The sequence below is a fragment of the Bufo gargarizans genome, chromosome 1 (genome assembly GCF_014858855.1).
Source record: "Bufo gargarizans isolate SCDJY-AF-19 chromosome 1, ASM1485885v1, whole genome shotgun sequence".
NCBI classification, from domain to species: domain Eukaryota; kingdom Metazoa; phylum Chordata; class Amphibia; order Anura; family Bufonidae; genus Bufo; species Bufo gargarizans.
The window spans coordinates 309,745,301-309,761,422 of NC_058080.1; the positions used below are offsets into that span (position 1 = coordinate 309,745,301).

The window sequence follows — 16,122 nt, forward strand, 5'->3', positions numbered from 1 at the left end:
CGGAATTAATGCCCATTGAAAGGCATTAATCCGGATCCGGCCTTAAGCTAAACGTCGTTTCGGCGCATTGCCGGATCCAACGTTTAGCTTTTTCTGAATGGTTACCATGGCTGCCGGGACGCTAAAGTCCTGGCAGCCATGGTAAAGTGTAGTGGGGAGCAGTATACTTACCATCCGTGCGGCTCCTGGGGCGCTCCAGAGTGACGTCAGGGCGCCCCACGCGCATGGATGACGTGATTGCATGGCTCGTCATCCATGCGCATGGGGCGCTCTGACATCATTCTGGAGCGCCCCGGGAGCCGCACGGACGGTAAGTATACCGCTCCCCGCTCCTACTATGGCAACCAGGACTTTAATAGCGTCCTGGCTGCCATAGTAACACTGAACGTATTTTGAAGACGGATCCGTCTTCAAATGCTTTCAGTTCACTTGCGTTTTTCCGGATGCGGCGTGTAATTCCGGCAAATGGAGTACACGACGGATCCGGACAACGCAAGTGTGAAAGAGGCTTTAGAAGGCTGTAATGGAGGTCTATCCCCTTCAGGAATGAGTCCCACTTTTGTCTTGGATGAAATGCTGGTCAGAGATTGGTCTAGAGATAAATGGAAAATGCTATGAAGAGGCCTTCATAAGGAAACGTTACACCGGTCCTACTCCTGGGATTATGTTGTGTGGTGGAATAATGTATGGTAGACCTCTAGTCTTCATTTCAGGTGTACTAACAGGTTGGCATTACATTTGGTTATGGTACGACCATCTCTCCAAAGTGTCCCAGAAGCCATTTTCACAGGACAACACTACTGTTGCTCATGCTACTGTGTGAAGCCTGTGTGGCTTAAACATGCTACCATGGCCTGCGTGTGTGTACTTCTTTGCGTGGCGATCATACTCAATACTAAATAAATCAAGATATTTTGAATATTTTGTTTCCATTTTCTTACTATTTGCATATCTGACCTTTCTATTGTTCCTGCGATTTCCATAATTCCATGACTATTCCTTCTTGTGTTGCAATTTCAATGTTGAGGAGTGTTCTGTCGGTCGGTCTAGCTATCTAATTAGACCCTCAGACAATTGATGTTTACAAAAAATAAAAATAAAATACACAGCATAACTTGTAAGAATATATTACCTAATTTTAGCCATATCCACAAGCACTTTGTTGGTAGCCAATACGGCTGGTGGGATATCCTTCTCACTGGCAATTTTTTGCCTGGCTGCAACCAGTTTGCCATACAGTGTAGTCTGTAGGAAAGAAGAATTCACCAGTTAGCCTTCCATAATATTATTCTGGCTGCACAAATGCAAAGAGTGCAGATTTCAGACACCTAACATTTTTAAGCTAAGACTGCCGAAATATATTACTGGGGTTGGCCACTTTCTGGTTACAGTTGACCAATGTGTTTGTAAGAGGACTATATGGCAATAATATAGCCTTTGCCGAAAAGATGTGTCATTTTCTATACTTTATAAGGTTATGCCTCCTTGTTTGACAAGTATTTTGTGATGTACACACAGGGTCTTATCCATGAAATAGCTGCTGATGGAGGGTCATGTGACATGGCAGGTCACCTCCATATGATGTACCCTCAGTTCAAATACACTGCATCTGCCCTCTCGTAGTGCTGTGGGTTAGCATAAGGGTCCATTCAGACGTCCATAGTGCATTGCGGATCCACAATACACCCGGCTGGCACCCCCATAGAACTGCCTACTCTTGTCCGCAACTGCAGACAAGAATAGGACATGTTCTATTTTTTTCCGGAGCCGCAGACCGGAAGATGGGGGGGGGGGGGATGCGCTCCGGAAATGCGGATGCAGACAGCACACTGTGTGCTGTCCACATGCATTCCTGCCCCATAGAGAATGAATGGGTCCGCACCCGTTCCGCAATTTGCGGAACAGATGCAGACCCATTCTACGGACGTGTGAATGGACCCTAAAGGAGAATGAGTGATGTGTCTGGTCACATGACCCTCCATAAGCGGCCATCTTATGGACAGGCCCTCTATGTGGACAGTACAGAAGATTTACCATACAAAAGGGACATGGCTTATGAAATATAGCAAACGGCGCAGAATATTAACAATAGCTATATTAGTAAGTGCCATATAGTCATCTTACATACACATTGATTACAAGTACAGTACTCACAAAGAGGCCGACCCCTTTAATGTCGGGAAAATGAAAACTGTGTATTTTGAATTATAAGCATCTATCAAAAGTGTCTGGTAGCGGCTTCTCTTTCTCCTACTAAGAGACAAGCACCATGATTGAGCCAAGAACGCATGTTTGTGGGTTGGTCAGGGTGATATCGGCCAGTCAATCATGGGATATACATAATACATAAGGTAATAGAAAATCTATTGCTAAGAAAACGGTTTCAGAATATTGGGGGGATGGACAGGCTTCTCAAATAAGTGGTCTTTTTACTGAAGCATGGGGCAGCTGGCAATTTTTTTTACACATATAGCTTATATTGTGTTTTTTTTTTTTTTTTGCAAGTAGACCCCTTTACATCCTGAAATGCATGTGTTCTTAAGGTGTTAGTGTGTTCGTTTTCCTCTAAACTTATTCCTTGTCTGTCCATATAAATACAAGTCTACATGTTTGAGCGGTATCCTGAATAAGGCTCCTTTCACACTTGCGGCAGCAGGGTCCGGAAAGGCTGTTCCGGCGGGGGAACAGCCTACCGGATCGGTGCTAACACTAGACCATAGTGCCACCGGAAGTCCGCGCCAGCCACATTCACTATAATGGGGGTGGGACGGAGGTCCGGCCACAGCACGGCAGACAAGGTGAGAGGCGGCTGTACAAATACCGCAGCATGCTGTAGTTTTTGTCTGGCCACCTCTCTGCATGGTTGCTGTGCTGCGGCTGGACCTCTGGCCCGGCCCCATTATTGTGAATGGGGCCAGAGCGGACTTCCGGCACTACGGTGGGCTAGTGTTAGCACGGATCTGGCAGTCTGTTCCTCCACTGGTACAGCCTGCCAGACCCTGCTACCACAAGTGTGAAAGTAGTCTAAGCCCTAAGTAACACATTCTTGTTATGATCATTCAATTAAATGGCGAAAAACAGAAGAAAATGCTTAATCTAGCCTCAGGTCCATTGAACAACTAAACTAAACAGATATGCTAGCCACTTTAGGGGGTTGTCTTACTTACTAATGCATTGTGATTGTCCATATTTCCTCATTTGCTGGCTTGATTCATTTTTCCATCACATTATACACTGCTCAATTCCATGGTTACGACCATCATGCAATCCAGCAGTGGCGGCCGTGCTTGCACACTATGGGAAAGAAAGCAAGCCTATGCACACTCCCGTGGTCCCGGCCATCATAGAGGCCATTCATTTTGCTACAGTGTGCAAGCATGACCATCGTTAATGGATTACAGGGTGGTCGTATCCATGGAAACGAGCAGTGCACAATGTGATGGAAAAATGAATCCAGCCAGCAAAGTAGGCAATATGGATAATAACAATACATTAGTAAGTGGCTTCTACTAACTTTCTTTACATGAAGTGAGACAACCCCTTTAATGTGTATGTTGCAATATAGGGCCAGTTAAGCCAGGGGCCTAATGCGGAAGCCTTATATCTGAACTCACCTGCAGCTGCATTTCTCTTGGGGACACAGCTGGTTCTGGCGGTTTAGAAGGTTTGCGTGGTGAAATGTGTCTCAACATGCTTAAAGTACACAAGATGAAAATGGTTTAATTGTTCATCCTAAGCAACAATACATTTTAAACACAAAGTTACCAACTTCAATCTAACAATTTCAACAAACGTTTTCTTGGCTTTAGGTCATATTAAAGCGGACCAGAGTGTTGGGGGAGGAGATGGCCGTCAGCCTAATATGCCCTTGTGCAAAAGCTATCTACTTTATAGTGTTGTATACAGTTCATTCCCCTAGTTAGAGAGCCAAGAGTCTCAAAAGTGGACGAGCAGTGCCCCATGCTAAAGAAATTAGCCCCAATAGCCTTACTAATCAATATCATTTTATGTTGCATTATTAAATTTAAAGGTGTTTTACTACAAGTAGGTATTTGCCACAATGGGTCTGACTACTAGGATCTCCACTGATCACCAGAACCCGTCCAAAGCCCCCTATTTTTCCTCCCTAGTGATCTATTTCCATAGTGACACTGCCATCATATATATATAAGCCCTGGAACCACCCATTAAAGAATGTAACAGACGGTGCACTTTTAAAAATAAGTAACCACCAACTAAGCAAATATATGAACAATACCTGGTTGACGGCAGTTCTGGTGACTTTGAAAGCTTTCCAGGTTCTTGATATGAAAACTTGTCTTTCAAAGAGGCTTTCTGTAAATGCAAATAAACTGACAGAAACAGTACCAACAATGCTAATGAACAGAAACATAGAAAGCAAGGAACTAACCTGAACGCCAGCTTCAGGTCTCTTCAATCCTACATCTGGTAATGGCTGCCTAACCATTGGAGAACGTGGATGCACACTATCCAAAAAGACAGAAGGAATAAATGCTATGGCAATCTGTTTATTTTCAGTCCCTCCTTCTGACCCAAAGACGACTCGAGAACTTTAATGTTCTTTAGGGTGGGATGATTTGACTGCTGGGGAACCACCGATTTAGAAAACAGTGGTGCCTGTGTCTCGTTGCCAGCTGGGAAATCCTGCATACTTGGTCCTTACAGTAATGAAAAAGGGACACCCCTGGCATCTGTAGGGTCCCTCCTTTTAGAACATAGTCAATGGAGGGTAACTCCTTTAAGTGGTCTAGTAGGTGAATGAATAAAGGACAAAGTGTTCAAATTCCTACTAAATGTAGTCATTATTACTTTTCTCTTGGGCTTTGATCAGCTGGTTACTGATCAAATATCATCTGATATGTAAGAAAAAGTCCTGCATACAAACATAATGAATTGTTGATCTCTTTACTATTGGTTTAGCACCCCCTTCTCTATTTGTAGTTGTTGAAAAAAAGATTTTGATACTTTCAGTATTAAAGGAGTTTTCCAGTCCTTTTATACTGCTGGCCTATCCTCAGGACAAGCCATCAATATCTGAACAGTTACTTTTAAACATATGATTACATTACTGTATAGAACTTGGCGAGGCAGGGGTCCAAACACCCAGAACCCCTGCAAATCAGCCTTTCTGCAGTAAGCTCCAGTGATAGGCCATCAATATAAATTGACCAGCAAACCCCATTAAAATACAATGCAATTCCAGTCCTCATCTTTTTTTTGGGTTATGATGTATAATTTAGTTTAAGTGTGTTCATCCCTGTAGTAGAGTTTGACAATTTTCGCACAGCAGTATTTTGGTCAGTATGTTTGATTGGCAATTGCAAGCCAAACCCAGGAATGGAACCTATAGAGGAAGAAAAGTATAATGGAAAGATCTGTATCTGTTCCAGATTTTGGTTTACACATACTGACCAATATATTGTATTGTGAAAGCAGCCTTAGACTCGCACCTGCTATGAAGCTACAAAGACTGGATATATTCCAGCTTTTCTCCTCCATCTTCTCTGCACCGTTCTGACAGTAGTCTGTGTAAGTATCCACTCAAATCCATCCACTGGCTCAGAACAATATGTTTGTGTGAGGTTGGGATACAAGAATTACCTTGGCAGAACAAATCTTCGCGGACACAACTCTTCATTTGGTGTCAACATAAGACTTGGACATGACTGAGTCTTGGCTTTACTCATCCAGTTTCTTCCCTGCAGGAGTACATACAGTCATTTACAGAAATTCTACACCTAATATTGTACGTTCTCATTTAACAATTTAACACATAGGATAAGGGTGACTCATCTGTTAACATGTAACACTACTGCAAATATCAAATTTTTTTATGTACAGTGACTTGCAAAAGTATTCATCCTCCTTGACATATTTTGTGTTTTGGTGCCTCACAACCTGGAATTAACATGGATTGTTTGAGGATTTGCATCATTTAATTTACAGAACATGTCCACAACTGTGAAGATTTTTTTTTTTTTTTGTGAAGCAAAAAATAGGACAAAATAACAGAAAAAGTCAAAGTGCTTAACTATTCACCCCCCTAAAGTCAATACTTTATAGAGCATCCTTTTGCGGCAATCACAGCTCCAAGTCGCTTTGGATAAGTCTCTATGAGCTTGCCACATCTTACCACTGGGATTTTTTCCCATTCCTCATTGCAAAACTGATCCAGCTCCTTCAAGTTGGATGATTTGCACTTGTGAACAGCAATCTTTAAGTCTAACCACAGATTTTCTATTGGATTGAGATCTGGGCTTTGACTAGGACATTTCACCACATTTACATGTTTCCCCTTAAACCACTCAACTGTTGCTTTAGCAGTGTGTTTGGGGTCATTGTCCTGCTGGAAGGTGAACTTCCGTCCTAGCCTCAAATCACGCCCAGAGTGGGACAGGTTTAGCTCAAGAATATCCCTGTATTTAGCACCATCCATCTTTTCCTCAACTCTGACCAGTTTCCCAGTCACGGCTGCTGAAAAACATCCCCACAGCATGATGCTGCCACCACCATGTTTCACTGTGGGGATGGCGTTCTTTTGGTGATGTGATGTGTTGGGTTTGGGCCAGACATAGCGTTTTCTTTGATGGCCAAAAAGTTCAATTTTAGTCTCATCAGACCAGAGCACCTCCCTCCATACATTTTGGGAGTCTTCCACATGCCTTTTCTCAAACTCACAACATGCCTTTTTGTTTTTAGCTGAAAGTAATGGCTTTCTTCTCGCCACTCTGCCACCATAAGACCCAGAACCCGCATGCATTCCCGTATGTAGAGGCACAGGGAGCGCAGCAGATGCGTCAATGCACCCTGGATCTGGGAGGACTTGGAGACAGGCAGGAATACTCTGGCGGTCGAGGTGTCCAAAATCATCCCCAGGAAGGAGAGCTTCTGGGACGGGAGGAGAGAGGACTTTAAGAAATTGATTAGCCAGCCGAACTGTTACAGCGTCTGAACAGTGATCCGGACGCTGTCCTCGGCCTGCGGAAGCGAGGGGGCCTTTATCAGGATATCGTCCAGATAGGGCAGCAAAGGAATGCCCCTGGTACGAAGAAGCCATGATCGGTGCCAGGATCTTGGTAAAGACCCGAGAGGCGGTCGCTAACCCGAAAGGAAGGGCGACAAACTGATAGTGTCGACCACCAATGGCGAAGCGCAGGAATCGTTGGTGAGATTCTGCGATCAGGACATGCAGATAGGCGTCCTGGATGTCCACGGACGCGAGGAACTCCCCTGGAAGAAGAGAAACAATAACGAAGCGGAGGGATTCCATTTGAAACCTCTGCACTCGCAGAAACTTGTTGAGCAGTTTTAGATCCAGGATCGGACGCACCGCCCCCTCCTTCTTCGGGACCACGAACAGGTTTGAATAGAAACCTGTGCCCTGTTCCCCTGAGGGAACTGGGGTAATAACCCCCCGGTCCAGAGGAAACTGCCATCAAGAGGTCCAATGCTCGGGCCCGATCCTCCGAAACGCGAGAAGGGAAAAAAATGTTCCGGCGGTCTGGAAGTGAATTCTATCTTGTAACCAGACGTTACAATCTCTAGAGCCCATGCGTCCTGAACATGAGCCCTCCAAACCCGCTGATAAGAGAGCAGGCGGCCTTCAGCCCCTTCATGCGGAAGACTGCTTGGGAGCAGCAGGGCGGGCTGACTGTGCCCTCGGGCGCCAGGAAGGCTGGGGCTTGAAGGAGGGCTTCTTGCGGGAGTCCTGTGACACCCCTGCAGAGGAAGCAGGCGAAGTCCTGTTAGAAGAGAAGCGGCGAAAGGACTGGTACCGAGAACCGGAAGCCCTAGCTTGAAAGGGGCGCTTAGACCTAGGCTGGGGAAGATGAGTGCTCTTGCCCCCTGTAGCGGCAGAGATGAACTCAACCAGTTGAGCCCCAAAAAGTCTGGAACCCTCAAGGGGGAGGTTAGCAAGGGAACGCTTGGAGGAAGCATCGGCGTCCCATACCTTCAACCAGACCTCCCTGCGCTGAATGACAGAGGGCTGAAATGCGGGCAAAGAGGGAAACAATGTCCATAGAAGCCTCGCAGAGGAATTTGGAAGCCTGAGACATCTGGAGAACCAAATCCAGTGTGTCAGCAGACGCATCTTGTTCCGCCAGGTCTTGGCGATGGCGCTGCAACCACCCCGAGAGAGCTCTGGCCACCCATGCGGAGGCAAAGGCAGGTCGCAGGGACGTGCCCGCCAGTGAGAAAATTGATTTGGCCAGAGAATCTAGGCGCCTGTCCACAGCGTCCTGCAGAGAGGAGCCGTCCAGGACAGGGAGGGCCGTGTTTTTGGCTAACCTGGCTACCGGGGGATCCACCTTAGGGGGAGAAGACCACTTCTCCACACTGTCCGCTGGAAAAGGATAAAGAGTATCCATGCGGATGGCAGAAAACTTTTGATTAGGACGGTCCCAGGCCCTGGATATGACCGCGGAAAATTCCTCATGGACCAGAAAGGCAGCAGCCTCTGTTTTTTTGGGAGGAAAAAGGGCGAACTCCCTCCTAGTGGAAGGAGAAGAATCCCCCCTGGAGATTAAAGGTGTCCCGGACAGCCGCTACTAAGTCAGCCACCATGGTGGAGAGCTTATGTCGTCCGAACATGCCTCTAGACGAGGGGGGGAAGCGGAGTCATCCGAGGAGGGATGCTGCCGCTCACGCTGCCTCTTAGAAGTCAGGCGTCCTCTGCGGGAACCACTGTGAGGAGACTGAGTGGTTGGGCGCCGCAGGATTGGAAACTGCCATACGTTCCATAAAGGGGGGCTGGTCTGGACAAGAGAAGGGGGAGAAGGGTGATAGGGTGATTCTGTCCAGGGGCAGGAGGCACAGGTACCAGTGACCGAAAGTGGAAGAAGACACTCTATACAGGACCCTATTGGGGTCTGAGAAGAGGTCTTAAAAGACTTAGGTTTAGGCATGATGGCAACCAAACAGATATAGAGCTGCAGCTAGAGGCTGAAAAAATCCTACCACCCAGGCAACCGCACTCAGAGGAGCAGGGGAGCAGCCACCCGGCGAGAGGAGGTTCTTAGTAGACGGAGGAAGGAGCCGCAGCAAACCGCTAGGCTCCGCCCCTGGATGCGCCATAGAAGCGCGAAAAGAGCGCGCGCTCCACTCCCAGGGCTACTGAAGAAATGGCCTCCGGTGCCGAACGCAGCGTAGCGGGGATTAATGAAAGGTATAGCACTCCTTGCAGGGGTGTCTGAGACCCCCGATAAAATGGAGATCCGCCGCTGGTGATCGCTGCTGTATTGTAGAAAGCGGCTCCGACACCGGCGCCGCTCTGAGAACAGACATGCCGCATAAAGAGAGAGCCAGTATGGTGCTTGCCCTTAATGAAGTGCCTCCAGAAGCCCCAGACAGAAGGAATACACCCAAATCCCCATTCACCCAGATGGCCCATAGGTCTCAGTGCAGAGGAGGGGAGGGGACGACACACAGAGGATGCAGCCTTATACTTATCTGCTCCTGAAGCCTTCTCCCTCAGATGAATACCAGCAGGGCTCACCTGTTCAGACATCTGACTCACCTGAGTTCAGTGCTCTGGATGGAGGGCAGCGGCAGGTGACCCAGGGGCTGGTGGGATGCCGGAGCTAACAGGTCGAGCCTGGATCCACTTGACTTCTTGGAGGCAGCCAGGCAACGTCCGAAAGACGGCGGCGGGCACTCCACGGGGGACCAGGAAGGCGCTATGCCGACCTGTGTCCCCATCTAGAAGAAAATAACAAAGGGGAGTAAAAAAAAAAAAAAGTGTCATCCTCCTTCATTAGACACTAAGCAAAGACTGAGTTTCTCATGGTGGAGTCGGGGGTATAGCCCGAGGAGGAGGAGCTCTTTTGTATTTGCATAGTGTCCCTCCTACTAATACCTCTAAGCTATACCCATGGTCTGTGTCCCCTAATGGAAAAAAGTAAGAGAAAAAAGAGCCCTTACACAGTTCTGTAAACAGAAATATAAAATAAGTTCGGCCACAATTTTTTTTCTTTTTCAATGTTTATTTTTAAAAAGTATCAAAACAAAAAGTAAACGTACTGAATCGCAGAATAAATTTAATTCGCAATTTTTACTCCAAAATCAATGCCATAAATACCAAACGCACATGAAGACATAAACATTGACCGGTGGCTGCTTGAACGGTGGTGTATATGGTATTTTATTATGTTAAATATCTCCCAGCGTTTAGGCAAAACTTTAAATAAACTTGACAACCCCTTTAATACTTGTAGGCACCTTTCTGCACTTTTTTCTTTTAGCTGTAAAAACACTAGCTCCAGATGTTAGCTGAAAGTTTAAAGGAAATACATAAGGCATGAAACACAAGCATTTTTTTCCTACAGTTTTTAGACATTCAATAGATATAAAGTAATAAGTTTTTAGAAATTATCTTTTATACAAGGGGGTAAAAAAATTACAGAAAACGCTTGTGGTAAGACACAGGATGTGCAAAGAAAGGTCGGAAAAAAAATGCCAAAAAAACAGCTTGCAGGTCATTCTGGTGTTTTTTTTTTTTTTACTGGTAAGATAACATTGATATAAGATTCATGTGTATAAGGACCCTTCCAATTAAAAGTAGCAATATAACTAGCTAACCATGGAAGCAGAGTGAACTGCAAATCATTTCACATTACCTTAGATGCAAGGCCACATGTAGTTGCAAATTTGGTTCGACCAGACAACTCTTGGAGAAATCCTTCACTAATCAGCTGTCTTGCTAGAGCCTTCCAAAATGCTTCGGATACATCCTTTCCCTTACCGAAGAGAAGATGGCAGCGATATCTGTCTGGCAATCTTTGTGAGGTCTAGAATTCAATTGTAAGTAACACTTCACTTTTTGTAACAAATCGTTAGCTTTCGAAAGAATACACAAATCAGAGCGTGTATCGCAAGGGGCGGCCCTGTCCGGATACCTTACCCTAAAATCGGGCGGGTATCCCTAGTATTGTCCTATAGGGAACCATCCTATAGGGCAATACTAGGGATACCCGCCCGATTTTAGGGTAAGGTATCCGGACAGGGCCGCCCCTTGCGGGGTAGGAACTCTGTGTAGACAGGCAGGTGAACAGTAGCATTGCCCCCTCCCGAATTAGGGCTTACTAGGGACAACGGTTCCCTGTACCAGTCTACATCTTGAACTACCATCAGTTACATCTTATTCTCGGCCTAGACGCGGTATTATTTCCACCACGCCAGGCTGATCCCTATCAGGGGGCATCTGAACGGTAATAATGTTCCATAAATTTAGCCATATTTCAAATATCTGTTTGTGGCGCTATATATTTTATTAAAATTATTAGTAAAAGTTACATTTTAAGCTCTCCCAAATTCTCTATGGTTAATTAAAATTGTTAGTGGGAGCGCCAAACACTCATATTTCCCAAACTACTCAACATACTATTTTTCGTATATTAAAACATCATTATTCTCAGCAATGCAGGCACATAAAAATATGGGACCAAAACAGATGTCTTCAGCTGCCAAGTGCACATACAACAGGTCAGACAGTTTCATAGGTACACATCTGCTGACAGATGCCCTTTAAGCCAAAATTCCATACATTTGTCAAAAGCCTTTAAATACCGTACAGCATATATCTGATATAGACCTAAAATATGGTGAGAACGGAGCCTAACCTTTTCTTTTCATGGCTGAGAGTATTAGCAAGAAAACTGTCAAGAATACATGGACTGATCAGAAACTGTATGTGACATTTTTACATTATTGATATCTGACGCAAGTACAAGGTCCACAGATTCGAGCCAAGTGCTCAGAGAAAAAGAAAAAAAAAAAAGGAGAAAAATAAGAAAACTGCAGTGTTTGCTATATGCAGAGCGCCATGACACTAAAGGTAAAACATGACACCCCAGCACCAGATGCAAAACTTGTGCCTAATACTAAATGGGATAAGCCTACTTGGTCTTGATGATGAAAACCGGAAAAAAAACAAAAAAACAAAAACAAAACAGCAATGGAAAAAATAATAGACCATCAGTTTAATATCCGGTCATACCCTGTATGTTAGCTCATCTTGCATAAAGGTTATAAACACTTTGTGGGGGGAGGGGCGGGGGTATTTTTATTTATTTTTTTCACTTTATTAATTTTGGGCTAAAATTATTTTTTCAGTCTTCAGTTTCAATATATCTGCACACTATCTTGCTTTCTCTTCCTCATTATAACTAAATTCTTATCTGTTTGAGAAGACTATGAATTAAGTGAGTGTTTATGAGCTGTCAGGAGTTCAGAGATTAGGGTCACATATAAGCAGTCAGAGCTGCTGTCTGACGGATTCAATGTAAAACACAAAGCAAGACAGTCTGCAGATATACTGCAATTGAAGGACATAGAACAAAAACTGCTGTATATTAATAAAGACCAATTGAAAAAAAAAGATTTTTAGCCAGAAAACCCTCGAATGAACAAAGCAGCAGGTCAAGCATGCACAAAGCAGTTCCTGATGTTCCAATCATCTCTATGGGAGTTCAGGAGACAGACTGGCTATTTCTAGAACTCCCGTATAGACTAATAGACTGGAAGTTTGAATGCCCGACATGCTTCTCTGTTGATTTCAGGAGGCCCCAAGGGGTATGGCGCCCTCATTCTTGTGATAGATGAGGGCCAAAGCAGTAGGAGCCTCACCGATCGAATAAGTTATGCGCTATCCTGGTGATAGGGGTAACTTGATTGTGAGCTCCATTGGCGACAGTGTGATGCTAATGTCTGTAAAGCGCTGCAGAATATAGTAGAGCTATCTAAGTGCATAAAATAAATAAACTTGTAAAAAACTGAATACCACTTTAACTCCTTAAGGACCCAGGACGAGAATGCTCGTCCTAAATGGCCGGTACTTTGTATCTCAGGATGAGTATTCGTGTCCTGCGGTCCTTCTCTTCCCCCACGTGCAGTGCTGCGATCAGCGGCAGAGATCCGGCTGTTACTGATGAATACCGGCTGAATCCACCAGCATCGGTGATAACGCAGATGCCGTGGATTAACCCCTCATATGCCGCGGTCAGCGCTGACAGCGGCATATGGGAGGTTTGCGCTCCCTCACTTCAGCCATCGGGTCCCAGCCACAGCAGCCTCAAGCCATTCCAAGGAGTTGGGGGCCAGCATGTATGGAGGCCTATGAGGCCCAGGCCCCTGACTGGGTCTCATAGGCAAACTATCAGTGTAGTACACTCTGTAATATACTGATAATCAATGCAGTACAATACAGATGTCCTAACCACTCAGGTGAACACCATAAAAGAAAAAAAAAAAAGAAAAAAAAAAAAAAGCTATTTTTTGTTACCTTACTTTACAAAATGTATAATACCAAGCGATCAGAAAGCCATATGCACCCTAAAATTGTACCAATCAAACCGTCATCTCATACAGAAAAAAAATGAGCCCATACATAAGACAGTCGCCCCAATTTTTTTTAAAAACTATGGCTTTCAGAATATGGAGACAGTAAAAAATGTTATTTTATTTTTTTAAATGCTTTATGTAAAACTGAAACAAACAGTTATTTTTGGTATTGTCGCGTCCGTAATAACCTGCTCTATAAAAATAGCACATGATCTAACCTGTCAGATGAACACTGTAAATAACACAAAATAAAAACTGTAACAAAACAGCTATTTTTTGTTACCTTGCCTCACAAAAAGTGTAATATAGAGCAACCAAAAATGTTATGTACCCTAAGATAGTACCAACAAAACTGCCACCTTATCCCGTAGTTTCCAAAATGGGGTCTTTTTTTGGCGTTTCTACTCTATAGGTGCATCAGGGGGTCTTCAAATGTGACATTGCAACTTAAAATTATCTCAGTGAAATCTGCCTTCCAAAAAAACATATGGCGTTCCATTCCTTCTGCTCCCTGCCGTGTGCCCGTACAGCAGTTTACGACCACATATGGGGTGTTTCTCTAAACTACAGAATCAGGGCAATAAATATTGAGTTTTGTTTGGGTGTTAACCCCTGCTGTTTTACTGGAAAGAATTTATTAAAATGGAAAATCAGCCCAAAAAGTGAAATTCAGAAATTTCATCTACATTTTCCATTAATTCTTGTGGATCACCTAAAGGGTTAACAAAGTCTGTAAAATCAGTTTTGAGTACCTTGAGGGCTTAGTATCTAAAATGGGGTAATTTTTGGGTGGTTTCTATTATGCAAGCCTCACAAAGTGACTTCAGACCTGAACTGGTCCTTAAAAAGTGGGTTATATGCAGAATGTAAAGTAATAACTATGTTTGGAGTTATTACTATCTTTTACAAAAGTAGAGAAATTGAAATTTGCTAATTTATTTAAACTTTTAGTAAATTTGTTATTTTTTTATAAATAAAAATGAAAATTTTTGACTAAATTTTACCACTGTCATGAAGTACAATATGTGACGAGAAAACAATCTCAGAATGGCCTGGATAAGTAAAAGTGTTTTAAAGTTATTACCACTTAAAGTGACATGCAAAAAATGGCCTGGCTATTAACCGCCTAACGCAGATGTGCGGTCCGGAGTCACTCATATATGCGTCATCTCGCGAGGGCCGGGATTTCCTGTGAAAGCGCGCACACAGGAACGGAAGGTAAGCGAGTGGATCTCCAGCCTGCCAGCGGCGATCGCTCGCTGGCAGGCTGGAGATCTGATTTTTTTTAACCCCTAACAGGTATATTAGACGCCGTTTTGATAACAGCGTCTAATATACCTGCTACCTGGTCCTCTGGTGGTCCCTTTTGTTAGGATCGACCACCAGAGGACACAGGTAGGTCAGTAAAGTCGCACCAAACACCACACTACACCCCCCCCCACCCCGTCACTTATTAACGACTTATTAACCCCTGATCACCCATGATCACCCCATATAAACTCCCTGATCACCCCCCTGTCATTGATCACCCCCCTGTCAGGCTCCGTTCAGACGTCCGTATGATTTTTACGGATCCACGGATACATGGATCGGATCCGCAAAACACATGCGGACGTCTGAATGGAGCCTTACAGGGGGGTGATCAATGACAGGCGGGTGATCACCCATATACACTCCCTGATCACCCCCCTGTAAGGCTCCATTCAGACGTCCGCATGTGTTTTGCGGATCCGATCCATGGATCCGTAAAAATCATACGGACGTCTGAATGAAGCCTTACAGGGGGGGTGATCAATGACAGGGGGGTGATCACCCTGATCATCCCCTGTCATTGATCACCCCCCTGTAAGGCTCCATTCAGACGTCCGCATGTGTTTTGCGGATCCGATCCATGGATCCGTAAAAATCATACGGACGTCTGAATGAAGCCTTACAGGGGGGGTGATCAATGACAGGGGGGTGATCACCCTGATCATCCCCTGTCATTGATCACCCCCCTGTAAGGCTCCATTCAGACGTCCGCATGTGTTTTGCGGATCCGATCCATGTATCCTTAAAAATCATACGGACGTCTGAATGGAGCCTTACAGGGGGGGTGATCAATGACAGGGGGGTGATCACCCTGATCACCCCCTGTCATTGATCACCCCCCTGTAAGGCTCCATTCAGACGTCCGCATGTGTTTTGCGGATCCGATCCATGTATCCGTAAAAATCATACGGACGTCTGAATGGAGCCTTACAGGGGGGTGATCACCCATATACACTCCCTGATCACCCCCTGTCATTGATCACCCCCCTGTAAGGCTCCATTCAGACGTCCGCATGTGTTTTGCGGATCCGATCCATGGATCCGTAAAAATCATACGGACGTCTGAATGGAGCCTTACCAGGGGGGTGATCAATGACAGGGGGGTGATCAGGGAGTCTATATGGGTGATCACCCCCCTGTCATTGATCACCCCCCTGTCATTGATCACCCCCCTGTAAGGCTCCATTCAGACATTTTTTTGGCTCAAGTTAGCGGAAATATATATTTTTTTTTGTTTGTTTTTTCTTACAAAGTCTCATATTCCACTAACTTGTGTCAAAAAATAAAATCTCACATGAACTCACCATACCCCTCACGGAATCCAACTGCGTAAACATTTTTAGACATTTATATTCCAGACTTCTTCTCACGCTTTAGGGCCCCTAAAAAGCCAGGGCAGTATATATACCCCACATGTGACCCCATTTCGGAAAGAAGACACCCCAAGGTATT

The 16,122-nt window shown here is 44.9% G+C and overlaps 1 protein-coding gene across 1 annotated transcript in view; it reads right to left on the bottom strand.

Moving 5' to 3' along the window:
- Window positions 1-16,122, bottom strand: part of WRN (WRN RecQ like helicase) — a 187,958-nt gene that overhangs the window by 21,785 nt on the left and 150,051 nt on the right. Inside the window, 6 exon segments of the mRNA XM_044278366.1 lie at window positions 1,133-1,245; window positions 3,615-3,693; window positions 4,259-4,335; window positions 4,412-4,487; window positions 5,623-5,720; window positions 10,638-10,808. Coding sequence (XP_044134301.1) covers window positions 1,133-1,245; window positions 3,615-3,693; window positions 4,259-4,335; window positions 4,412-4,487; window positions 5,623-5,720; window positions 10,638-10,808 — 614 coding nt within the window.